The 26,861-nt window shown below is 38.3% G+C and overlaps 1 protein-coding gene across 2 annotated transcripts in view; it reads right to left on the reverse strand.

Annotated features, from left to right (window-relative positions):
- The window catches only part of GDAP2 (ganglioside induced differentiation associated protein 2), a 62,994-nt gene that overhangs the window by 19,886 nt on the left and 16,247 nt on the right, over window positions 1-26,861 (reverse strand). For both annotated transcript variants that reach the window (XM_006861300.1, XM_006861299.1), the window contains 6 exons: window positions 21,935-22,088; window positions 21,422-21,510; window positions 16,095-16,171; window positions 13,131-13,290; window positions 9,768-9,924; window positions 1,203-1,279 (listed from right to left, as the gene is read on the reverse strand). In XM_006861300.1, coding sequence (XP_006861362.1) covers window positions 1,203-1,279; window positions 9,768-9,924; window positions 13,131-13,290; window positions 16,095-16,171; window positions 21,422-21,510; window positions 21,935-22,088 — 714 coding nt within the window. The remainder of the gene's footprint in view (window positions 1-1,202; window positions 1,280-9,767; window positions 9,925-13,130; window positions 13,291-16,094; window positions 16,172-21,421; window positions 21,511-21,934; window positions 22,089-26,861) is intronic.

A 26,861-nucleotide genomic window follows, 5' to 3' on the forward strand; every position in this document is an offset into this window, starting at 1 on the left:
TGTCGTTGAGTTAATTCCAACCCACAGAAACCCTGCATACGGTTTCCAAGGAGCAGCTGGTGAGCTTGAACCACTAACCTTGCAGTTCAAATGACTTTGAAGTCTGATGCATTAGTCCACAGCGCCAAACTAGGTCTCTTGACTAAGACTCACTTATATTTGATTTAGATACTTTAGAAGATGGGATTTTAGGCTTGGAATTGCCTAACACTTTTGGGAGGTTGTGATGGGGTGAATATGTTTTGCCTGTGGCAAGGACATAAATTTTTGGAGAGCCAAAGTGTGCTACTTTATGGACTGAACTATGTCCAAAGAGATGTGTCCTAAATCCTACCTTGTATGCTTGTGTTTATCATCCCATTTGGGATTTGTTATGATAATGAGATGGGAGGAGTATAGAGTGTGCCTTGAGTCAATCTCCTTTGAGACATAAAAGAGATTAGACAAGCAAGCAAGAGAAGCCAAGGTGGGGGAAGAGCGATGCCATACCACATGAAGACTGCCCAAGAATAGAAGCTCACAGGAACAAGGACCTTCCTCCAGAACCAACAGAGAGAAAGCAAGGGTGGGGAACATCCTGCCAGTGAGCCATGGAAGGCCAGTCGAATCATTTGGTCTGGCCCTGCGAAGGCAATCGCAGTTCCAGCCATCCAAACATAGCAGGCTAATTTTTAAGTTGATAATTTTGCGTGGCCCATGAATATTATAAATATCCAAATAGCCCTTGGCAGAAAAAGGTTCCCCATTCCTGCTCTAGAGCTTACAACTTGAATTCAAATATCTAACCTTTTAAACCTGGTGTGGCACTGTGGGATAAACACTGCACTGCTAACCCCAAGGTTGGCAGTTCAAACCCACCAGTCACTCCTTGGAAACCCTATATAGGGTCACTGTGAGTCAGAATTGATTCAATGGCATTTGACAGCAACAACAAACTTGAGAAAATAAATTTGTTTGTTAAAACCACCCACTTGTGGTATTTCTAGTACAGCAGAACTAGATAACTAAGACTTTGTTTAAAATTTTTCAGGCTGTGATGTTATTTTTAATATTTGATGACGGGTAAAACCTAACTACATTAATTTAAAAAACACCACATTTTATTCATAGATCAGACTGTAAGAAATCAGAGAAAAATGAAATGTCAAGGTGGCTAGGGTCCTAAATTAGTGAAACAATCAGTTACCCATCCTTAAGCTCACCTGTTTGGTATAAGGCTTTGAGAGAAGCAATATCAGACAGATCCTCAGATCTTGCTTGACATAACCAGCGATTATAACTAAAGAAATAAAGGATATAGGTTATTATAATAAACACCTGTAAATCAAATTTACATGGGACCTGTTTTTCAGCTCTTTCCCTGCACCTAAGACAAATGGTGTTTTCTGCATATGAGAGAGGAGCAAGAGGCTATCATATTGTAGTCAATTATGTGTTAGGACTCCTGGCACGGCACTATAGGATAAACACTGGACTGCTGGCCTCAAGGTTGGTGGTTCTAACCCATCAGCTGGTCCTTGGAAACACTACACGGGGTCGATATGAGTGGGAACTGACTCGACGGTACTTAAATTAGTTAGTGAGAAAAGAAGGCATTCCTGCCGCATGATTATAAAAAAAAAAAATCCTCTATGGTCAAATGAAGACTACAACGATAAATGGCTAAGATAGCTAGTATTCATATTAACATATGTATTAAACACTATTATTCCTCTTTACTAAAAAATGCAATTGGACTATGGAAATAGCAAGTATGTAAAACAGATGTTCACTCATTCCACAAAAAGTCACTGAGTGCTTAATATATGATAGGTATTGACAACACTGTAGCAAATACATTCATATATGGTCACGAGCTTAAAGGAAGCATATTTTTCAATCGAAAAGTATGTGCTGCACATGCCAATTGTGTCCCAAAGGAGTCAGGTCATTTTATTTCAGAAGTTGAGGCATATTTAATGGCTCATTAATCAAACTAGATGTACTGAATATCCCATGAGATGAGATGATCACAGTTCAGCTTTGGCTAAGAGGATGTTAAAAACTGGAATAGATGCTAAAGATCTCAAAGAAGGTAAATGACTTACAAAAAATAATCCAGTTGATTAATGTTAAAGGCTGACGTTAAAGTGGTACTGATATCTCCAGATTTCTGAAGAGCTTAGTATGCTTTATACTATATATTACTTTCCTAAAATTCACAGTGCCATACACTATACTGTGAAAAAAGTTTTAGTCATATCTATTAAAAAAAACAACTCTGAAGTACCTAGGTCATGAAGGGCAATAGCCTATGCCCCAAAAATATTAAAACTGGGAGAGGGAGAGACTGTATTTGACCTAGGAAAAGTTGTTTTACCTCTATTGGCCTCAGTTTTCTAATCTACAAAATGGTGTTTGTGTAGATGCCTTTTAGCTATAAAGTGCAGTCAGATAATTAACGATATTCAATGGAAAGTCTGTCACATATGGCCGTAAACAACAAGTGATGTGATTGGTCTGCCAGCTTCACAGAACTTTTCATTTCATTGTGAAACAAACAACAAAAAGCAAACACATGATTTGTTGCATTGGTTCTATAGATGGTCTTCTTAAATTTGATAGCTTGTCCACTGATGCAACTGTAAAAAAAACACCAAGTAACTTTTAACTTTGCCTTAAAATATATATTTGAAAGCCAAGAAAAGACTTACTGCAGTTCTCCCAAATTCATACATACGATCCCTTATTTTCACAGTCATTTCCTAAGTAAATCCTTAATTGTACTGTTTTCTAAAACATCTCCCCAACAACACTACACAAAATAACATTTCCTAGTTGTCTTTCAAGTAGCACAAGTGTTAACACAATGCATATATTCAGAAAATACTTGTTAATTTCCATACTCTATTTATATATTCATTAGACTATTTTTCAAAGGTGTATTGAATCACTGCAATGCCTGAATCATAGTGGGGCCTCAAACCTTTGTTGAACAGACTAATAACCATAAATGAGTATTATACAAAGGTATTTTGGGATCTTGAGAGGAAAAACAAAAGGTCCCTTGGCTTCAAAGAACTTAAAGGTGCATATATGAAACAGACATTAAAGAAAACTCACTGTATAATAAAACAGAAAGAAATAAGCAACCAGACAGAAGTCCAAGTACTCTATCATCAAATATGTATGCTGGGAAGGGCCTAGAAAGGAGAGGGGAGGGGAGGCTATAGAGGCAGATCCCCTTCTTTGGGCACTACAGACTTCTAGCATGGCCATTACCAGGCTTTACCTACTTATGGTAATGTCTGCTGCTGTCCCATTAGACCACAAGACAGGAGCATGCCCTACTTTGGCTTCTGGATTTTCAACGAGTTCTGACATTCCATAACTATGTGCTGAATGAATTCTGAAGAAAAATGCTTAAGCTGGAATGCAGGTAGGTATACAAAATAGAATGAATCATAGCTCAAGAGACTCATCACTAGTACATGCACAGAACACTTAAATCATTGCTTTATCTAGTTATTTTTAATGAAGAAATAAGTACCCCCAAACCTACCAACCAAAAGCAGTTAATACATCACAATAACTCCCCTACACCACCCTCTCCCATTCTAACCTTTACGCAGCCTCTCCTTCGCCGTCATAATTCCAGGATCATTTCCTTGCTATTCTTTTTTTTTTCCCACATCATTTTAATTTCTCTCTATAATTTAAAAAGCATTTTTTGGTTTTTAACTATCAGAGTCTATTATACTATATATAATTTTTACAGCCTCATGTTTTTTCACCTGAAACTGCTAAAATTCACCTATATTGTTCGGGGTCAATGTTGCTCACTCATTTTGATTACTTTATATAATGCATACATTCTTGTTGTTATTGTGAAGTGCCGTCAAGTTGGTTCCGACCCATAGTGACCCTGTATGGGGTTTCCAAGGAGCAACTAGTGAGTTTGAACTGCCTACCTTATGGTTCAAAGTGACTTTGGAGTCTGGTACATTAATCCATAGCGCCAGCTTTTAATAACTAGCTTTACATTTTTCTCCTCTGCAAAACATTAAGCTCCATGAGGGCACAGGGTGTACTGTATCTGTCTTGCTTGTCAATCTACCACCAGTTTCTAGCACAATATTTAGTATCTTGTGAAGCGCCATAGAATCTGTAGCAACCCTATATAAGATTTCCAAGTAGCAGCTGGTGAGTTTGAACCACCATCAATATTTAATAATGAATAAAGTTTCTGCTATGACAAATAATTTAAGTCACAGTTGGATATTAAACCAAACAAAAAAATCTTAATGGTAAGAAACAAATGCAACTGTAAAATAATTACTATTACTGAAGTGGTGTAAGCACAGTGGCTCTGTAGGATAAACACTGGACTAGGAAACCACAAATTCTGTGGTTCGAGTTCACCAGCTGCTCTACAGGAAAATGATAGGGTTTTCTGCTACCATAAAGATTTACGGCCTTGGAAACCCTACACAGGGTTGGTATAAGTTGAACTGTCTCAATGGTACTTAAAACACAAAACTGATGTGGCAATGATAGCACCCTACTGTCAATTGATTTGGATCTTTAGTTTTGTTATTGTTGGAAGAATTGAAGCCTTGAAAAGAAGATAATTCTAACTAAAGATGACTAGCCCAAAGATTTAAAACAATACTATCATTTGCTCAGTTTGATTAATACAATCAATAGAAACCAAACTCAATATGTGAACAAAAGTTTGATTTAGAAAGAGTTGTGTGTTGTGAGTAGATTACGACTCAGTATGACTCTACAGAGTAGACCAGAACTGCCCCATAGTGTTTCCTAGGGCGCCATCTTTAAGGGGAGGAGCCCTGTTATCACTGTAGGATGCGCACTGCACTGTTAACAAGGCTAGCGGCTAACACCCACTAGATGAGGCTTTCTGCTCCCGTAAAGATTTACAGCTTCAGAAACCCTATACAGTGTCACTGAGTTGGAACCAATTTGATGGCACTTAACAATAACAACAACAACAATCTTCATGACAGCAGTTTGCCAGGTCTTTTCTCCTGTACTGGTGGGTGTGAACTGCAGACCTTTGGTTAGCAGATTAGTGCTTAATCATTGTGTCAAGATGGCTCCTCTCTAGAAAGAGTTAGAAAAATACATCCCCAAACCTATACCTGCAATCTCCAACATTTAGCACATGGCACAGTACAGAAATACTTGACTTATAGCTCAATTTACCGTATAAAGTAATAAACAATCAGTCACCTATATGCAAACTTTCTGGTATCAAGACCTTACTTTTTTTTTTTAAGACCTTACTTTTTAAAAAATTATTAAAGAGCTTTCATTTACATCAATTATCAACATTTACTGTATTTTTGATAGAATATATAAAAAAAATTTTAATTTCTCAGTTTTTAAATTATATTTACAATTACTGAAGAAATGAAAACCGAGAAACTAAAAATATTTATTAATTAAAAGCAACTAAAAACACTATTTTGTGAACCATAATAAGTTTTCTTTTTTTAAATGAAAAACCTGAGGGAAGAGCTGCCAAATCCCTTTAATTTCTGTGGCATTCTCGTATCTGGTTCTGACTTTAATCTATTGCAATTTCAAGTGTCAGGTAGCCTCTGGAAAACTCCAATGAACAGCAGGAGAGAATGAGAATGAAAACGGCAAGTAAGTCTTAGTAATAATGAGAAAGAGTTTTTACCTCACAGACCCCTTGAAGAGTATTTGGTGCTCTGGCACACATTAATGAAAACCTCTATCACTCTGAAATATTTTGTAATACTTTGAGCAGATAAATGGTAAATCAAAAAACATTGTGATTTTTTTTTCCCTTGTCATTCAAAGGAGCTGAGTAGCAGAGGGGCCAGGCCCTATGGTCCCTGGCCCAGGTTTCTATAACTGTGTATGGTCTGCTGAACACCTGCCTCGACATGCAGTACCCCTGACATCTGAGGATAGTGTGGCTCAATAATGAGTTGCCTGAAGACAGGAACGACCTTATTTATACACTTCAGTACCTAGAATATGATCCTGAACTAAACACACACAGTCATATGGGTAACGAATTTAAATCTCAAGATCAAGGCCCTCCATGAATACAAAGACACTCCTTTACAAGCAATGTTCGCATGCCCTCCTAAGACCTAGTCCTTTGGTTTGGCTCCTTACCAACAAGCATGGACTCAGCGAATACAGACTCATTTGAATACTGGCTTGAGCTAGTTATTGTTGTTGTTGCTGTTAGGTGCCATTGAGTCAGTACCGACTCATAGAGAACGAAACACTGCCCGATCCTGGGCCAACCTCACTACTGTTGCCACGCTTGAGCCCACTGATGCTGCCACTTGGCCAATCCATCTTTTTGGGGTCTCCCTCTTTTTCTCTGACCCTCCACCTTACCAAACATCATATCCTTCTCCAGTAACTGGTCCTTCCTGACAATATGTCGCAAGTATGAGAGACGAAGCTTGGTCATCTTGGCCTCCAAGGAGCACTCTGGTTGTACTTCTTCCAACACAGATCTATTGGTTCTTTTGGCAGCCCATGGCACTTTCAATATTCTCCTCCAACACCACAACTCAAAAGCATCAATTCTTCTACGATCTTCCTTATTCACTGTCCAGCTTTCGCATGCATATGAGGTTATTGAAAATACCATGGCTTGGGTCAGGTGCACCTTAGTCCTCAAGCTGACATCTTTGCTCTTTAACACTTTAAAAATTATTATTATAATATGTTATTAAATGAAACAAATATCATCATTTTAAAAGGGGGGAGAGATATACATCCAGCCAAAGACAACTTTACAAAATCTAGGTAAACTGTACTATTAATGGAGATGAGAGAAATGTATGTGAGTATCTATGTGAAAAAGAGTGAGAGGGAGATAGAAAGGAGGCGGGGGACAGTAAACAGGAAGAGAAAGGAAGGGAAGGGAAGAGAGTGGGTGACTAGTTTGAAAAATCTGACAACAATCCATTCTTTGTATGTAAATACAAATAAATCTGTCAATTTTTCCAGACTTCTCTGAAGTTGTCTGTGTAATTGAATTGAAGATGGTGGTGAAAGGAAAGAAATGCCGCAAATGTCACTCTGAAGGCTCTTCCAAAGTTAGCTGTAAATCTGGGCAAAACACTCTCTGGGATCAATTTACCCATCTGTGAAGTAGAGGAGTCAAACGAGTGATTTCAGGCACAAAAGAATCATCTAAGAAACTTTAGAAAGAAGATGCCTAAGCCCTTCACAAAGAAGTTCTGAGTCAATGTTTGGTGTGGGTTCCACAGATGTTTAACAAGTACCCTAATGATCACGGATTATGCACTGTACTTTAAAAAACTATACTGGATGATCACCAAAATTACTTTCATTATTATACAGTACTGTGATAGACCACAGACCAGTCATTCTCGAAGTGTGACCTGCAGACCCCTGAACAGTTACCATGAGGTCTGCAAGGTCAAAACTATTTTCATAATAATACTAAGATATTATTTGCCTTTTTCACTATGTTGATAGCCACAGTGATGGTGTAAAAGCACCAACATTATTAATTTTTTAAGATTAAAGTTGAACTTTTAAAGTTTGAAAATTCCTCATACTTAAAAGGCTTCTTTGAGGAGACTGGTTGTAATATTAACTAGTGTCATTTTGGGATACTGTGTACTGACTTGTGTTAGTATGTGGAGGGTCTGAATAATTCAGTGAACCAGAATTTCAAAAAGAAAACTACATCATGTTATAACATTATTTAAGGTTAAAAGATCCATTTAAAGTACAGATCAGATCAGTAGACTTTAATATGACTACAAAAATCCATGGGTCTGGTTTTAGATTCTACACTACACTTGAACTTTAAGAAACTACCATTTATCAAGTTCTGATGTAGTATCAAAGAGGAACATCCCTAATTATTTATATCTGAAGCCAGATTTTCTTTATATATTCCAATCAAAATCACTTATTGCAAAAGACTGAATGCCAATATGAGAACCCAGCTGTCTTCTATTAAGCCAGCATTAAAAGACTTGCAACATTTGAAAAAATGTAAAACTGTGCCATTCTTCTCATTAAATTTTTAAAGTTATTTTTAATAAAACGTAATGGGTTATCAGTATTGATATCAACAAAAATTCTAAAATGTAAAGTACTGATAGACATAACTCAAGTAAACAAAGTCTCTTAGGGGCCCTCAATTTCTAAGATTGCAAAGCACCACTGTCTAGATCACAAGAGGTACCAAAATCTAGGAGCATGTGGATATGACAAGAAAGAAAAATCAAATATATACAGAGTCCAGAGTCCAAGGTCCCACCCCAGTTATGGGGACACCAGGCAATATATTAAAAAAAAAAAAAAAATTCCAGCTGACTCTTGCACATGGACATGTTTAGAAATCACTGAGACCATCTGGGACAGTAAATTTTAGAAAAGCTATTCACTGGTGCCCTCTAGTGGTTAATTTGCTTTAATTTATAAAAATAAAACCAGAATAAAGAGAAGACAAGACCATGGACTCAGGAACAGAATTTGAACCCTGTAAAGGAGCTCTGGTAGCGTAGTGGTTATGAACTGGGCTGCTAACCTGAAGGTTGGCAGTTCAAAACTATCAGCTGTTCCGCGGGAGAAAGATGAGGCATTCTGCTCCCGTAAAGATATACAGCCTCGGAAACCCTGTGCAGGGTCGCTATGAGTTGGAACCAACTCCATGGTACTTAACAACAAAAACAACAAGGGACTCTGGAGATCTATGAGTTGGAACCAACTCCATGGTACTTAACAACAAAACAACAAGGGACTCTGGAGATCACGTAGCTCAATTCCTGCTTTACAGCTGGAGACTGACAACACTCAAGATGCTACTACAGTGCAGGGTGATCAATGTTATGCTACACTTAAGGCACGTATAGGCATTAAAGATGCAGATGGGAGGAGACACTATTGTAGACTTGGGAGATAAATTACCACAGGTGAATTGTTTCTGAGCTAAAACTTGGATGGGAAAAAAATTGAACGATGAACACATTTTAGGTGGAAAAAAATATAAAAAGGCATGTTCTAAAACTCAGAGGCAAAGCTGGTCAGGATTTGAAGGCACATAACACAAAGAAAAGCAGTGACCCACTTTAAGAGTTTCCAAGTACCAGGTGCTGAGTCCATCACAACCCTGTTACTTTCTCAACAAGCCCTACATATTATTAGCCATTTGTAGTTTTTCTTTTGTCGTCGTTGCTTTCCTTTAAAAAGCATGAATACTTAAGTCATGGAAAAGCTTACCCAGAGAAGTATAGAGGCTGTTTCCTGTATTAGAAAACACTTTGAAGAAGTGGTATGGACCAGATGAGTTCTAAGATTTTTGGGATACACTGAGGGAGAAATAAAGCTCCTTTAAATGTAATATAACTGCAGATAATACTTTAAGTATAAAGACAGTCAAGTCAAAACTTTGCAATGCTGCTTTTCCCTTTCTCCTTTCTGTGCCCAATTCCTATTTTTAGACTAAAATCCTCACACAGAAGCACTACAATATGGTAGACAGAGTAGGAATTGTGACACCAGACATGCATCTGAATATTGCCTTCAACACATATTGACTGTGACTACTGATAAATGACTGAACTTTGAGTTTCTGTATCTACCAGATGGGGATAGTATCTTTCTCACTAAATTGTCATGAAGCAAAAATTAGAATACATATGTATATATGGAGATGCATTTAGCAGATATAAGGACCCTTTTTTTGTTTCTCACGATTCTGTGTATAAGTCCAAAAGCGTTTGCCTTACTTTCTTTGATGCTGCTTCTGTAGGGCTGCCTCTGATAACTGTCCCTGAAGGATTAATCTTCTTTGCTTATCAATATCCCCTTCCATTCGAGCAAAAGCATGAGAACCAATGAAAGAGAGATCAACTCCCAAGCCTTCATCCTCTTCTTCTTGGATGTCTGTAACAACAACCACCACCACAAAATACTGGTATCAACAGAGACCTTATGTCAGAACTAGGTAGTAAATGCTACCAACAGATTATGAATGCTGCAGTGGAACGACTGTGAGGTAAGTCAAAAGAGTGGGGTTAGGTCATCCTTTGAGAATGAAAATGAAGTCATACTTGGGATTTGCAGAACAGAAATAATGAAAGCAATGTGCCTGTCCATGTTGGACACAAATTTAGGAATACAAGACTTAATCATGGTGACTTGGGCGTAACCTCCTAAGGTGAAATGTGATCATAACCAAATGACAAAAGTAATTATACTGTATTTGAGTTTAAAGATGGAATGTCACACAGTACCCAACAAAAGTGAAAATAACTGTTTTACTTTTCATAAACTCAAGCCCCTTTGGCTAGAAAACAAGTGGACCAAAATGGTAGAGTATAATCCACGTTCATTAAAAAGTAGTTTTGTATGTAATTTTCTACACTGGTCATGCCATAATATTCTGGCCCATAAGAGTTATATAATCTACATTACAAATAATCTGATTTAAACATATGGTCACTGTTTGAGTTTAGGTAGCGGAAACCAGTCCATTAGGAACAGATCATCTCTTAAGAGTGGTACCCACTGCCCTATTATATAAAAGGAAAAAACAAGCAAACAAACAAAACACCTTGGCCCGGGGTGGGGTGGGGGGGCTATTAAAGGGAACGCCATCATTTGAAGTACAGCCTGGTTAAGTCATCTAGCTAGGTTACCCCACACCTATTTCACTGCTCCCTTCTAGCCACGATAGACCAATAGCTTAGAAGAAACTTGTTTTCATTTAAAAAAGAAACAACTAGAAAAAAACATATATGAGTTTCCTTCAAATTGAAAATAAAGCTGAGTATACGATGGGCTTTCTTCATTAAAAGGAACATTTCAAGATCTATCTTGAAGTACAGCGCTGTCTGATAAGATAATATCCATATGCCTACAAAGAAGACCAGTTAATATATCTATTATTCAAATTTACACACCAACCACTGAAGTCGGTGATGATGAAATTGAAGAATTCTACTAACTCCTTCAGCCTGAAATTGATCACACATGTAATCAAAAGGTAAGGATAATTACTGGTGATTGGAATGCAAAGGTTGGAAACAAAGAAGTATCAGTGGTTGGAAAATATGGTGTTGGTGATAGAAATGATGCTGGAGATCACATGATAGAATTTTGCCTCACCAGAGACTTATTCATTGCAAATATCTTTTTTCTTTCTTTCTTTTTCCTTTATTTCCCCCCACCCATCTTTTTCCATGAATCTAGAGTCATCAGCGTCATTGCAAATACCTTTTTTAAATAACATAAAAGGCGCTATCCACATGGACCTCAGATGGAATGAATACACACAGGAATCAAATTGAGTACATATTTAGGAAGAGATGGTGGAAAAGCTCAATATCCTCAGTCATAGCAAGGCCAAGGTCACACTATGGAACAAACCATCAACTGCTAATATGGAAGTTCAAGCTAAAGCTGAAGCAAATTAAAACAAGTTCACAAGAGCAAATATATGACCTTCATTGAACATAGCCCATTTTAATTTAGAGATCTTCTCACAAACAGATTTGGTACATTGGATGCTAATGACCAAAGACCAGAAGAATTGTGGGATGACAACGAGAACATCATACATGAAGAATGCAAAATGTCATTAAAAAGATGAAGGAAGAAAAGACCAAAATGGATGTCAGAAGAGTCTGAAACTTGGATTCTACTATAATGATGTTAATATGAATGGAAAAAAATGAGGAAGTCAAAGAGCTGAATAGAAAACTTCAGAGGGCAGGTCAAGAAGACCAAGTAAAGTATTATAATGAAAAGTGCAAGGACCTGGAGTTAGAAAACCAATAGGGACGAACACATTTAGCATTTCTCAAGCTGAAAGGACTGAAAACACAAAAAAACAAAAAGACATTCCAGCTGTGGGTTGCAATTGTAATGCTATAAGATCAGCAGTGGATGGTGAACTACAAGATTGGCAGTTCAAACTCATCAGGTGCTCCTTGGAAACCCTATACAGGCTGGCTAGTAGTTGGAACCAATTCAACACCACTTGACAACAACAACATATATAAAGTAGGAGTCCTGATGTGGCACTGTGGGATAAGCACTGAACTGCTAACTTCAAGGTCAGTGGTTCAAATTCACCAGCCTCTCTTTAGGGGCTCTATACAGGATTGCTATGAGTCAGAATTGACTTGATGGCACTTAACAACAACAATGGTTAAATAATGTATGATGCAGAAGTATCAAAAGAAGATGGAAGGAATGCAGAGTAATGTATCAGAAAAAAAACCCAAAAGTCAATAAAATTAAGCATTTCATGAGGTAGCATATAATCAAGAATTAATGGTACTGAAGGAAGAAGTCCAAGCCGCACTGAAGATACTGGAGAAAAACAAGATTCCACAGGAATTCCAAGATGCAACTGTTATTTTGTCGTTCTGTGGTGGCTTGCCTGTTGATGTGATGCAGGAAGCTGTGACACCGGTATTTTAAATACCAGCAGGGTCACCCATGGTGGAAAGGTTTCAGCTGAGCTTCCAGACGAAGACAGACTAGGAAGAAGGAGATGCAGAGTACATCTTAACGCTTAGTCACTGAAAACTTTATGAAGACCAGTGAAACATTGTCAAGATATAATGCTGGAAGATGAAGTCATTATGAATAGCACCAAAATATTGTCAGAGACAGTGGCAGAAGATAAGCCCTTCAAATTTGAATTCCCTCAAAACATGACTGGGAAAAGAGCTGCTTTACTAAGCATGATGTCCTTCTCCAGGGATTGGTCCCTCCTGACAATATGTCCAAAGTGTGAGAGATGAAGTCTGGTCATCCTGGTTTCTAGGGAGCACTCTGGCTGTACTTCTTCCAACACATATTTGTTTGTTATTTTAGCAGTCCATAGTACTTTTAATATTCTTCTCCAACACCAAAATTCAAATGCATCAGTTCATAGTTCTATGGGTCTTCTTTATTCATTATCCAACATTGCCCAACAAAAGCAACAGGACTCTAAAATTTCTAAATTGCAGTGATCCTAGTATCATATCCATGGAGAATTTCTCAAAGGTTAAGCTGTATTTCTTATTTTTTTGGTGAATAATGAATATCAGTTCCTATGTTTCCTCAAGAGAGAAACTGAGGAAAGGAAAACTCACCTTCTGGAGCACCAGGTTTTTCACTTATCCTAATCTGCCGTTCAGGTACTACAGGTTCCCCTTCTGCATTTCCAATATCTGCAGGGAGGTACGGCAACGACCGACTCTCCTCCTTCAGTGACCTTGGGAAATACAGAGGTAGTAGCCTTTGGTAGGTAGCCTGTGTCAGAAAAGCAAGATATTTAGTGAAATATAACGAAATACAAAAGCAGACATCAGTGGTGCTTGGTGGTTTCAAGAGTGTTACAGTCAGTCTCCATCAAGAACTAAGACCTCTCTGAGTTCTGGCTAGATGCTATCTGGGACTGCTAGCCAGTCAAGTAAAACATGATTCTCATCCTAGTCACTGAAGGCTAGGAATTCCTAAGTCCCGCCGCCTGTCTCTATAGCTTACCTTTATCCTACTATTGTTAATAATACATGGCAAGATTCAGCTCAGATGCCATCTCCTTAACCTCCAATAATGCCATCAGGATCCATTGGATGGAGGTCTGTTATTGTTAAGTGCCGTCAAGTCAATTTCAACTAAGTGACCCAGTATGGTTTCCTAGGAGTAGCTGGTGGGTTTGAACCACAGACTTGTGTTTGGCAGTCCAGTGCTTATCCTACAGTGCAACACAAGGATTCCATGCAGGATTTAGTTTTTCCTTACTATTATTACTATTTTTAACAGCTCTTGGTGTTCTATGACAATAGCCAAATCTCTACCCTATACCTTACTCGTCAGCTTCGGACTGGTTGTTGTTGTTTGTTGTTAAGTGCCATCGAGTCGGGTCCGACCCATAGCGGACTGGTAGGGCCTGCTAATCATCTGCCCTTTATGCTACACTGGCCTAAGATTCAACGTGTTCAGAATTAACTTGTCTTCGTGTCTTCTCCTCTCCCTAAAACCTTGTCCCCTTTCTACTTGTGATGTTATTGGTGGTATCATGGTTCCTCGGCCAAGTTGGAAACCTAGGATTTATCCTTAACTTTCTCTGTCTTTTCCCCTACATATTTTATCAATCACCAGCTCCATCTAAATTTATTTTGTTAATATTTAAAACTTTCAACTATACGAGTCCTGGTGTGGCACTGCAGGGTAAATAAGCACTGGACTACAAGGTGGCTTTGAACCACAAGGTCAGCAGTTCAAACTCACCAGTCACTCCTTGGAAGCCCTATACAGGGTTGTCATGAGTCAGAACTGACTTGACTGCACTCAACAACAACTATCCTAGTTCAAATCTGCTAATTCCTCATTTGGAGTACAACCACTTCTAATCTCTTCTCTTGCCACCAATTTTTCTCCTTCCAAACCCATGGCCACACAGCTAAAACACAAATGAGGTCACATTATTTGCCTGCTTAAAACTCTTGTATGTTTGTTCTATGAATAACGGATAGAGCTTAAGTTTTATAGTCTGTGATACAGGCTTTTTGTGATAAAGCCCCTGACAAGCTTTCTTTGCCATTTTCAGTTTCATATTTAATGCAACAGCAATATGCCCACTCTATTTGTCACTCCCATGGCAAATCCTACTTATCCTTTCAAATGAACTCAACTTCTATAGATCACCTCCTACAGGGAACATCTCCTTGTACCAGGAGTGGTTGGAGTTAATGTTTATCTTTCCCAGATCTCCAGGAATGCATGTATCACCCTCATCATAATTTGTCTATTTTGTCCGTTTCCACTAATAGGCTCTAAGCAACTTGAAGACAAGACTATGACTAGATACACTGGTGTATCACTGCAACCTAATATAGTAAATCTAATATATTCTAGGTGCTTAACATCAGATCATTGAAAGAATGAATAGATCAGCCAGAACACTAGAAGATAGAAAGTAAAATATATGTCTCAATTCATCAAATTCAAATTACTTGCGCAGTTATATGTACTTTAAATAAATACTTCACATGCACTAACTCATATAATTATCACAGTGGGATTACTGCAGACAAGTTCTTTCAGTAATACCAGTGTAGTCTCATTAGGGTAGGGAAAAAAAGATCCCAATCAAAACAGTGACTTCTGAAAGGATCTGCTGAGTCAGTTTTGAGCTGAGATGTCAGCTCAGGTTATGGAGACTGTGTTTTGATAGATTTTCTTAAAGAACACAGGACAACATGGGGACTTTTTAGGAAAGGTTTAAAGAAAACTGAAAAGTGCACTGGTGAGGAAAAGGTCAGGAAATCTGTGCCAAGAAATTATTTCCCCCCAGCATGGTAGTGCACCTGTTCATTCTTTGTGAGTAGATAGGACTAGCCTAAGAGAACTTTGTTGGGAAACTTTGCCCCAATCTACCCAATGTCCCTGATCTTGTCCCTTCAGACTTATTTTTATTCCCAGAACTCAACATTTAAAAGGTACATGATTTGAGATCCTCGAGAAAGTTAAACTGCAGTTTGGCACGGTGTAAATCAAGAAGTGCAGAACTCTTCGGCAAACGATTGGATAAGGAACCACCTTCAGAAGTGCAGAAAACTGGATGGGGGATCTGTTAGGAAGTAACAGCCTCACATTTGGATATTTTTGCTTAATAAAGGTTTCTATGATTGTGTAACAATACTTTTGGACTTAGCCTTGTACTGTCATTCCCAATGAATGACTGTAAGCCTACACACACACACACACACACACACACACACACACACACACACGAAGGGTGAAAAAAAGTTCTTGGAAATAATGGAATTAAAATATAATTTTTCCATAAAACCCCCCTGGTGTAAGTATGTGTGTGTATAAGTGAGGGGTTTCAAAAAATTTGTGGAAAAATTCCATTATCTTTTCATTCCATTTTCCACTAACTTTTAGAATCCTCTTCATATGTTTACATGTACATACATAAGTGGATATATATATATATATAATCTAAGATTTTCTCCCTGGCAATTCAGTAAATTGAGAATGAGAAAGGCAAACACGAACATAACTAAAAATAGGAGTTAAACAATGCAATATAATCAGCAAAATACCTCTTCAAGTTCAGAGACGGCAAATACTACTTTTTCAATGGTTTCCCCATGAATTTCTAGAAATCGCCTTACAGTGCCTAAGAAAAATCACAGAAAGATTAATCAATAAATATGAAAAAATTTCTGTGTAAAGAGAAATCATACTCCTCAAAGTTTATTTTTGTAATGGATGTTCCCCTCATTTTACTGATTCTTCATCAGTGAAGCCTGCCAGACCACCCTTATATTTGCTTTGCTCCAGAGTTCTGGTCCCAGACACTAAGGAGTTTCTGGTTTGTGGTTTGTACTCCTTGCCCCCTGCTATCCCACACACTAAAATGAAAGCCCTACAATGGTAAGAACTTTATTTTATCTACTGTCACATATTTATTTATATTATATAAAACAGTACCTGGCCAGTTTTCCCTTCTCTAGCATATTAATCTTACTTCCCAGGCCTCTCTCTTTGGCCAGAATGATCTAGCACAATTTTTTTTCCCCAATGATTCAGTTACAGTGACAGAAGTCCTATTCAGCCTTTTATTACACACAACCCCAAACCTGGTGTGGTGCCATAGGATAAGCACTCAACCTCAAGGTCGGTTTGAACCACAAGGCTAGTAGTTCAAACTCAGCAGCTGTTCCTTGGAAATCTTATGAGTCAAATCCAACTCAAAATCACTTAACAACAACAAAGTGCCAATGGCTCTCAAATCTTTATACTGTTTCCTGAACAAAAGACCTGAATTTCCTAAAGCCTACTAAGTGTATATGCCGATAGGCCTCAAACTCAATGTATCCCAACCTGACCCAAGTAGGTCCAAACTTGAGCCCCATCTTCTCTCCCCGAAACCTGCTCTTTTATCTTATTCTTTAACTCAGTTTCACAGCAACATCCAAAGAGTCACCCAAGTCATTATCCTGAATTTTCTTCAATACTTCCTTCAGCCTGCATTTTCAACTGATTATCATCTCTGGCTAAATTGATTGTGGATATTTCCAATATTTCTTTTCTATTCTAATTTCCCTGGTTCAGGCTCTCAGCACTCACACAGATGCTGACAATAAGGTCTGTCTGTTTCTTTTTTTCCCAAGTTGACATATTCATTGTTGTCTATCTTCTTAGGATACCCTTTTCATTAAGCACTTCTGATGACTCTGCACTGCTTACAGGTTATGATCCAAAGCCCCTAGTATGGCTTTACACACTCTGACTTCAACTAAGGATCCTATACCCACTCCTTAGTCCTATTTCTACTCATTCTTCCTCACACCTTATGTTTTAATCAAGTTAGCATCTTGATGGTACTCAGAAGATGCCATTAAATTTTATGTTGACCCTCTGCTTACATGGTTACCTTTGACTGGAATATCACTCACTCCCCTGTCTTCACGACCCCATTCTTTTGTCTTAGTGAATTCCTACTCATTGTTAAGACTCAGTCAAAAGCTATCTGCTTATGTGAACTGCACCCTTCCTTGTGCCCCTATAGACTTTTGAATACCCGTTATAAACTTTCCACAATATTTTACAGGCAGACTATGAGTTTTTTGAAGGTTAAGCATATTTACACTAGCACTACCAGAGCCTAACTCACAGAGTCCTGTAGGATAAGCACTGGACTACTAACAGCAAGGCTGGTGGTTCAAACACACCAGCCGCTCACTGGAAACCTTATACAGGTTAAATGCCAACTCAACAGCACTTAACAACAAACCGCAAGACGAGGAACATGTCAAATAATCACTTAAAAGAAACTAGTAACTGAGTCGACATTTCATGGCTCTGGTTAGCTACATACTGCTGGCCTTGTTCGCCACTGTATCCCAAGAGGTTAACAGAACCGACTCATTTGCTGAAGGACTAAACAAATATTCGTAATCCTCCCTCTGTTAGATAAATATATTTTTCATTCTTCTCTATATCCTGAGGAAGAATATTTACTTTAAAGTAAGCTTTCAAAATTGGATTTTCTTTCATGTCATTTACTCTGATGCCAAATGTAGCAATTTTAATGTTCACACCTAAGAGTCAGTTCCCCAGTATATATGTAATAATGGCATTTCCTGTGGAAGAAAAAAGTAAAATGTCACATAGTACCTAAATTGAATTTCCTTGGTAAAGCTCATTTAGAAAAGTAATTTTGTACAAGGTGAATAAAAGGATGACAACATGACTATAAAGTTTTTGTACTGCCAGTTCAAACTGCTGTTCTGAGGAGTCCAAAGTTTTATCTGCTCATGATTCTCTGCAATGGATGAGAATACCAAGTATTCTTACAATTAGTGAATAACCTTTCACTGGTGGGAATGCCATTTAGGAATTAAAATTCCCAACTGGGAAACTCATGAGAACAAACATCTTCATCTTTTTTGCCTTAGCACTATATCCTCTTATATACAGCACAGGGCTTAGAACACTCTAGTCACTCACACATATGTGAACTGAATAAATGACCTGATACATTTATTTTAATGCAGATTTGTTTTAGGCTTCTTCTGGAGAATACGTGCACATAAACTAAGGGGGGAAAAAAAAAAAAGATACACAGTCTTGATACATCTATCAAGAACCTATTAGGTTTCAATGAAATAAGTTACTATAACAGTTTAATACGAAAGATTTTGATATTAACATTCTGTTTGTTCTTGACCCATATGTACTACAAAAGTATATAAGCCTTTTGTTTTCCAAATGCCTGAGTGTGTGAGAAAAGAAAGTTGTCTAGGGGGATGTATGTACATGTGAGTATTTTTTAATGAGATGCTGTAGTTGTGCTACTAGACTTAAGGTTGTTGTTGTTGTCAAGTGCCATCGAGTTGATTCTGACCCATAGTGACCCTGTATAGGGTTTCCAAGGAGCAGCTGGTGAACTTGAACCGCTGACCTTGCAGTTCAAACGGCTTTGCAGTCTGGAGCATTAACCCACAGTGCCACACCAGGACTCCAGACCTAAGTAGGCCTTATAAATGGTAAGTTAACTTGCTCATTTTAAGAACTATACACTTCCTCTCGGCTAAGTACATTCCTAGAAATTGTTTCACAAAAGTCCCTAATACCCATAATTGATCTTTATCTACTGTTTTAAATTAGCATTCCCATTTGTGTAGTGCTGTAGAATAATGCACTGGACCAAAAAGCCAGTGGTTCAAACCCACCAGCCAGTCCTCAGAAACCCTGTATAGGGTCACCGTGAGTTGGAAGTGACTCGGTGACACTTAACAACAATAACAAATTACATGGTTGAGCTACAGTTGAACTGGGACTAAAACCCAATCTTCTTAACTCCCGAGTTGTATCTACAATATGACGTTTCTTTAAATTCTAATGCATAATCACTTTATAAAGGAATGGACACATGAAAGACAGTTTAACTTAAGGTATGAGATAATGGGGCAAGGACTCCATAGGACTTAGACTGCTAAGGTCTGCTGAAATCTTGTTAAGAGAAGTAATATAAAGGCAGGAACTCTGCTTTGGTAAGTCACTGGTGAGAATATATGTGGGCCCTGGTGGTGCAGTAGTTTAAGCTCTTAGCCACTAACTCAAAGTTCAGAGTCCTAGTATGGCGCTGTGGGTTAATGCGCTGGAACCACAAGGTTGGTGGTTCAAACTCACCAGACACTCCTTGGACATCCTATACAGGATCGCTATGGGTTGGAACTGACTTGATGGCACTTAACAACCACCACCAAAAGGTCGGCAATGCCTAAAATGCCCTGTGGGGGATATTTCTAGTCTGTCCTATAGGGCAGATACGAGGTGCAATCAACTCAATGGTAGTGGTGTGGCTTTTGTTTTATAACATAGCATTATACCACTGAAGCAGTTGTATATTAAGAATGATCTAGTGTAACAGATAGATACTAGGCATGGGAGTCAGAAGGCTTAGATATTTACTTCAAATCGGCATACCGCTTAGAACCAAAGAAACCATTAAGCCCATGTCAAATGGACACCCTGACACCTAAAACACAGACTGTTAAGAAAATTAAGTGCTAAACTATTTCTTATGTCAAACATTCTTAACATATGGAATCACTGGAAATACAAAGATGAAAAGACAAGTTTCTTTTCCCTAAAATGCTCAGTCTATAGAAGTACAAGAAACCTATAACAATAAAAGCAATACACCAATTTGTCCCTGAGCAGAAAGGGTTGTAGTTTAAAAAACAGTTATATGAGATGGAGCCATTCTCACTCTAAATTCTATGCTGTTCAATAATCAATCTTTACATTAAATTTATAATTTGGGGTTGAAACAAGATTTTCAGATTCTCACCTTTAAATTCTAGAGATAGATATGGGTCTTAAAGGTCATCTAGTATGGCTTCTCTAAATAATGTTTTCTATAATATCTGCAACTGTTGGTCATTTTGCCTCTGTGTGAATGCTGTCAGCAATGAGAAGTTTACAAAAAAACCCCAAAACAAACAAAAAACCTTTGTGTTAGAGAGAGTCCTATCTCAAACAAGACCAAACTCCCCCTATGAAGCTTGATCTTAGACCTGCCTTCTAAGGCTGGAGTTCTTATCCACAGTCCTTACGAGGATCGGTTAATTTCTTGACATAACTTGCACATTCCATATGCAGGTGTATTCTTTTGGGGAAATGGTCTGTAGATTTTCTTTCATCAGATACTCAATGTAGTTTGGAACTGGTGCTCTAAAAGAACAGCACAGAATAAATGCACAATGCGACTCCCGATATTTGAAGATAGGCATCATATATGCTAAAAGCATGCTTTTCTTCAGGAGAAACAGCACTAATGTTCCAAATGGTTTGCCCTCTAGTTTGTCAATGTCTCATGACCTATGACATCCAGAATTAGATACAAAACTCCAGATATGGTATAAACTTGCATATTATGTGGTCAGATTATGGACTTGTTTTAACCTAAATATAGGGTTTTAACATAGAATTTCCACATGCAAAAGCTGCTGTTTAAGCTGCAAAGTGCTATATAAATATGATTATTATGAAGTTGTTTTGCCTTTATCAATTTAGTCTGTTAAGATGAATCTGAATCCTGATAGAGTTTTCAATGAGCTGAACCTAATTTAACTTTATTGTTACTTGTCGCCAAGTCGATTCTGACTCCTCATGACTCCATGTGTGTAGAGTAGAACCGATCTTCGGGTTTTCAAGGTTGTAACCTTTTGGAAGTAGATTACCCGGCCTGGTTTCTGAGGTAGCTCTGGGTAGGTTCAAACTGTCAACCATTCCACTACTAGCAGAGCACTTGACTATTTACACTATCCGGGGTCTCCTAACTATGCAACTAGCTGTGATAAATAGAATTTTAAGGTTCAATTTATGTATGCACGGCATCTCCAATATTACTCACGAAGTGCTATGTGTGTTGCATCCTCTAAAGGATAACCTCGCTTTACAGAATTTATGACACAGAATCCAACAGACGACATTGACTGTTCTCTGCAAAGAGAAAACACAAATATTGCATTAAAAACATTCATAATATATAAACACTACATACATAATAACAACTAATTTCAAAATGCAGCGCAACCTCTCCTTCTCTACTACCTTCAACAAATCTTCTAGAAAAGTTAGCCTAACTATACAATTTAGTAATTATATTAATGTATTATTATTTAATTATACCATTTGGGGGACATGAGTATATAATCCAAGTAAAGACTTTGCAAAATGGAAATAGGTTAAGTTGTTAAGCCACCCAGATCCATTCCATTTACAGTTGTTTGAAAACATAATTTTACCTACAGGGCCCCCAACATTATCTAAGTCTCTAAAACTTCAATTTCCATAGTGAGGTTTCATCTTTAAAGCCAGAGCCTTTCACTGTGTTGGATGTGTCCAGGAAATGGTCAAGTCTTACTTCGCCAGCTGGAGTACATTTCGGTAGCAGCTGTACAGGGAACTCTCAGCTGCAGTTCGATAGCGGCTCTTGTACTTCGGTCCTACTGTGTGAATAATGAACCGGGCAGCTAGATTAAATCCTTTGGTCAATTTTGCTTCACCTGTCCGGCAACCTGGGCACAATGGAAGCATACATTAAGGCATGGAGCTGCTAGATAAAACAATACAACACTGCTGTTGCTGTGTGCTGTCCAGTTGGTTCCAACACACAGCGACCCTGTATATGGTTTCCAAGGAGCAACTAGTGGCTTGAACTGCTGACCAACTGTGGTCAGCAGTCCAGTGTACGGTGGGCTGGTTTTAAACCAGTCAGCATCCCCTTGTTCTGTTCTAAGGATTGCCCCTTGGTCTATGTACAGGTTCTGCATAAGCACAATGAAATGCTCTGGAATTCCCATTCTTCACAAACAATCCATAGTTTGCCATGATTCACAAAGTCTAAAACCATGTGCTTATCCTACAGCACCACACCAGGACCCAAGTAACTGGAGTTGCTGTTGTTGTTATGTGCTGTGGAGTGGGTTTCGATTCATAGTGACCCTGCACAGGGTTTCTGAGGCTGTAAATCTTTATGGGAGCAGAACTCCTCATCTTTCTCCTGTGGAACAGCTGATAGTTTCGAACTGCTGACTGTGAGATTTGCAGCCCAATTTGTAGCCACTACGTTACCAGAGTTCCTTAGTAACTGGAGTAGGTACTATTAATATCATCATCATCTTGGAAATGAGGACTTGGCAGAGATAAAGTAGTTGGCATTAAGTCATACAGTAAGAGATTCATAATATGATCCCCATGTTGGAATTTCTAACATATGCTGTTAACTACTGAGGCTTTATTTGTACCAAAACCCAAAAACATACCTGTTGTTGAGTTGATTCTGACTCACAGAGCTCCTATAGGAGGAAACAGAACTGCTCCATAATCTTTACAGAAGCAGACTACCTCATCTTTCTTCCATGGGGCAGCTGATAGGTTTAAACCCTTGGGGTTAATAGCTGAATGCTTAGCCACTACGATGCCAAAGCTCCTCTTGCATTAAACATTCAAATTTATGATATTTTAAAATACTAAGAGGCATAGTAAAGTATGTGAAAATGTTGTGTTGTAAAGTCAATTCTGATTCATACTGACCCTACTGAATGAAGTAGAGCAGGTTCATAGGGTTTTCTAGACTGGAATCTTTACAGGACAGATTGTCTGGCTGGTGGGTCTGAACTACGGACCTCTCAGACCAGCAGTTGTGCCATCAGGGTTTTTTGTATGTGAAAATACAAGTAAACAAACACAAAGCCATTACAACTTTTTCCCAGATTAGCATTTCTGCTACTTTTGTCATAAAGTTTCTCAGTACTATCTCTAATAACCTTTTTAATTTCTGCATGTTCTTTACAGTATCTTGCTTTGTAGCTGAATTTGAGGGCATTTGTTTTTCCTCTGGAGTCTCTGGGTGGTACAAATGTTAATACGCTCGGCTGTTAATTAAAAGGTTGGGGTTTGAATCTAACCAGAGGTACCACTGAAGAGGTACACAAGAAGAGTCTGGCAATCTAACTTAAAAAAAAAAAAAAAATCAGTCACAGAAAACTATACCGCACACAGTTCTACTGTGACACACACGGGGTCACCATGAGTCAATTACCTTGATGGTTGCTGTTGTTAAGTGCCACCGAGTCGCACCAACTCACTTCGACCCTATGCACAACAGAATTAAATACTGCCTGGCCCCATGCCAACCTCACAAGCATTGTGAAATCTGAGCCACTGCTGCCGACACTGTAATTGGGGGTCTTCCTCTTTTTCTCCGACATGCCACTTTACCAAATGTGATAATCCTTCTCCAAAGACTGGTCCATCCTAATAATATGTCCAAAGTAAGAGAGCTGAAGTCTGGTTATCCTGGCTTCCAAGGAGCATTCTGCCTGTACTTCTTCCAACACAGATTTGTTCTTTTGGCAGTACATAGTATTTTTAATATTCTCCTCCAACACTGTAACTGAAATGCATCAATTCTTCCATGGTCTTCCTTACTCACTGTCCAATTTACACATGCATATGAGGTTATTGAAAATACCATGCTTTGGGACAGTTGCACTTTAGTTCTCAAACTAAAATCTTTGCTTTTGAACACTTTAATGATGTCCTGATCAGCAGATTTGCCTAATGCAATACATCATTTTATTTCTTCCCTGCTTCTTCCATGAATGTTAATGGTTGATCTGAGCAAAATGAAGTCTTTGACAACTTCAGTCTCTTCTTCATTTATATGGATGCTGTTTACTGGTCCAGAGGTGAGGATTTTTGTTTTCTTTAAATTGAGGTGCAACCCCAAACTGAAAGCTGAGGTCTTTTAAGTCCTCTTGGCTTTCAGCAAGTAAGGTTGTATCAACTGCATATCACAGGTTGTTAGTAAGTCTTTCTTTAATCCAGATACCATGTTTTTCTTCATATAATCCAACTTCTCCAATTATTTTCTCAGCATACAGACTGAATAAGTATGGTGAAAGAATGAAACAGTGGCGCACACCTTTCCTAATTATAAACCATTCAGTGCCCGCTTGTTCTGTTCAGACAACTACCTCTCGGTCTGTGGACAGCTTCCTCATGAGCACAATTCTGGAACATTCACTCTCCTCAATGCTTTCCATACTTTGTCATGATCAATATAATCGAAAGCCTTTGTGTATTCAGTAATGAATGCACAAGTAAGCATCTTTCTGGTATTCTCTGCTTTTGGCCAAGATTCACCTGACGTTAGCAATGATATCCCTCGTTCCATGTTCTCTTCTGGATCCAGCTTGAGCTTCTGCAAGTTCTTTGTCAATATATGGTTGCAGCCATTTTTATATTATCTTTAGCAAGGTTTTACTTGCATTGGATAGCAAAGATATCATCTGGTGATTTCTGCATTCGGTTGGCTCACCTCTTTGGAATAAACACAAATATGGATCTCTTCCAATCAGTTGGCCAAGTAGTTATCTTCCAAATTTCTTGGCGTTGTTGAGTGTCTCCAGTGCTGCATCAGTTTGTTGAAAGACTTCAATTTGTATTCCATCAATTCCCACTGCCTTGTTCTTTGCCAATGCTTTCAATGCACTTTGGACTTCTTCCTTCAGTATCATCAGCTTTTGAACATATGTTACCTCTTGAAAGGGTTGAGCATCGACCATTCCTTTTGGTATAGTGACTCTGTTTATCTTTTCCATCTTCTTTTGATGCTTTCAGTATCATTCAATATTTTGTCCATAGGATCCTTCAATATTGAATGTTCAGGCTTGAATTTTTTCTTTAGTTACCTCAACCTGAGAAATGCTGAGCACATTCTTCCTTTTTAGTTTGCTAACTCCAGGTCTGTGCACGTTTCATTATAATATCTGAATCTGTCTTCTCGAGCTGAGCTTTGAAAGATTCTGTTCAGCTCTTTTGCCTTCTCATTTCTTCCATTCGCCTTAGCATCTCTATGCTGGAGAGCAAGTTTCAGTCTCCTCTGACATCCATTTTGGTCTTTTCCTTCTTTCTTGTTTTAATGACCTTTTGCTTTCTTTCTGCATGATGTTCTTGATGTCGTCCCACAACTCTTCTGGTCTTTGCCCTTTAGTGTCTACTGCATCAAATCTGTTCTTCAGATGATCTCTAAATTCAGGTGGGATATACTCAAGGTCATATTATGGCTCTCATGGACTTGTTTCAATTTTGTTCATCCTCAGCCTGAACTTGCATATAAGCAATTGATGACCTGTTCCACAGTCTGTTCCTGGCCTTGTTTTGGCTGATGATATGGAACCTTTTCACTGTCTCTTTCCATAGATGTATTCAATTTGATTTCTGTGTATTCTGTCTGGTGAGGTCCATGTGTATGGTCGTTTGTTGTTTAAAAAAGGTATTTGCAATGAAGAAGTCATTGGTCTTGCAAACTTCTATCATGCAATCTCCAGAATAGTTTCTATCATCAAGGCTATATTTTCCAACGACTAATCCTTCTTCTTTGTTTCCAACCTTTGCATTCCAATTGCCAGTAATTATCAATACATCTTGATTGCATATTTCACCAATTTCAGACTGAAGAAGTTGACAGAATTTTTCAATTTCATTATCTCTGGCTTTAGTGACTGGTGTATAAATTTGAATAATAGTGGTATTAAATGGTCTTCCATGTAGATGTATGGATATTATTGTATCACAGACAGCGTTGTACTTCAAGACGGATCTTGAAATTTGCTTTTTATGGATGAATGTGATGGCATTCCTCTTCAATTTACCATTCCAGCATAGTAAACCATGTGATTATCAGATCCCAAATGACTAATACCAGTCCATTTCAGCTCACCAATGCCCAGTATATTGATGTTTATGTGTTTCATTTCATTTTGACAACTTCCAATTTTCCTAGATTCATGCTTCGTACATTCCATGTTCCAATTATAATAGCTGTTTACGGCTGTTTCTCTTAATTTTGAGTTGTGCCCCATCAGCAAATGAAGGTCCCAAGGACCTTACTACATTCACATCATCATGGTTAACTCTACTTGAGGTACCTCTTCCCCAGTCATATTCTGAATGCCTTCCAACCTGAGGGGCTCATCTTCCAGCACTGTATCTGACAGTATTTGGGTGCTCTTCATCATGTTTCAATAGTCACAATTCTGGTCTAACAGTGTTCTACTGCTATTTATAAGATTTTCATTGACTCAGTATTTGTAAGTAGTCCATCTCTCCTTTTTCTTAGCTTATCTTTCTCTGAAAGCTCACCTACCTTTCCACCGTAGGTGACCCTGCTGGCATTTAAAATACCCATGACACAGCTTCCAGAATCACAGCAACATGCAAGTCACCACAGTACCACAAACTAACAGACGAGTGGTAGAGTTAACTTGGTAGCACTGGTCATT

The sequence above is a fragment of the Chrysochloris asiatica genome, unplaced genomic scaffold, assembly GCF_000296735.1.
Source record: "Chrysochloris asiatica unplaced genomic scaffold, ChrAsi1.0 scaffold00042, whole genome shotgun sequence".
Classification (NCBI taxonomy): domain Eukaryota; kingdom Metazoa; phylum Chordata; class Mammalia; order Afrosoricida; family Chrysochloridae; genus Chrysochloris; species Chrysochloris asiatica.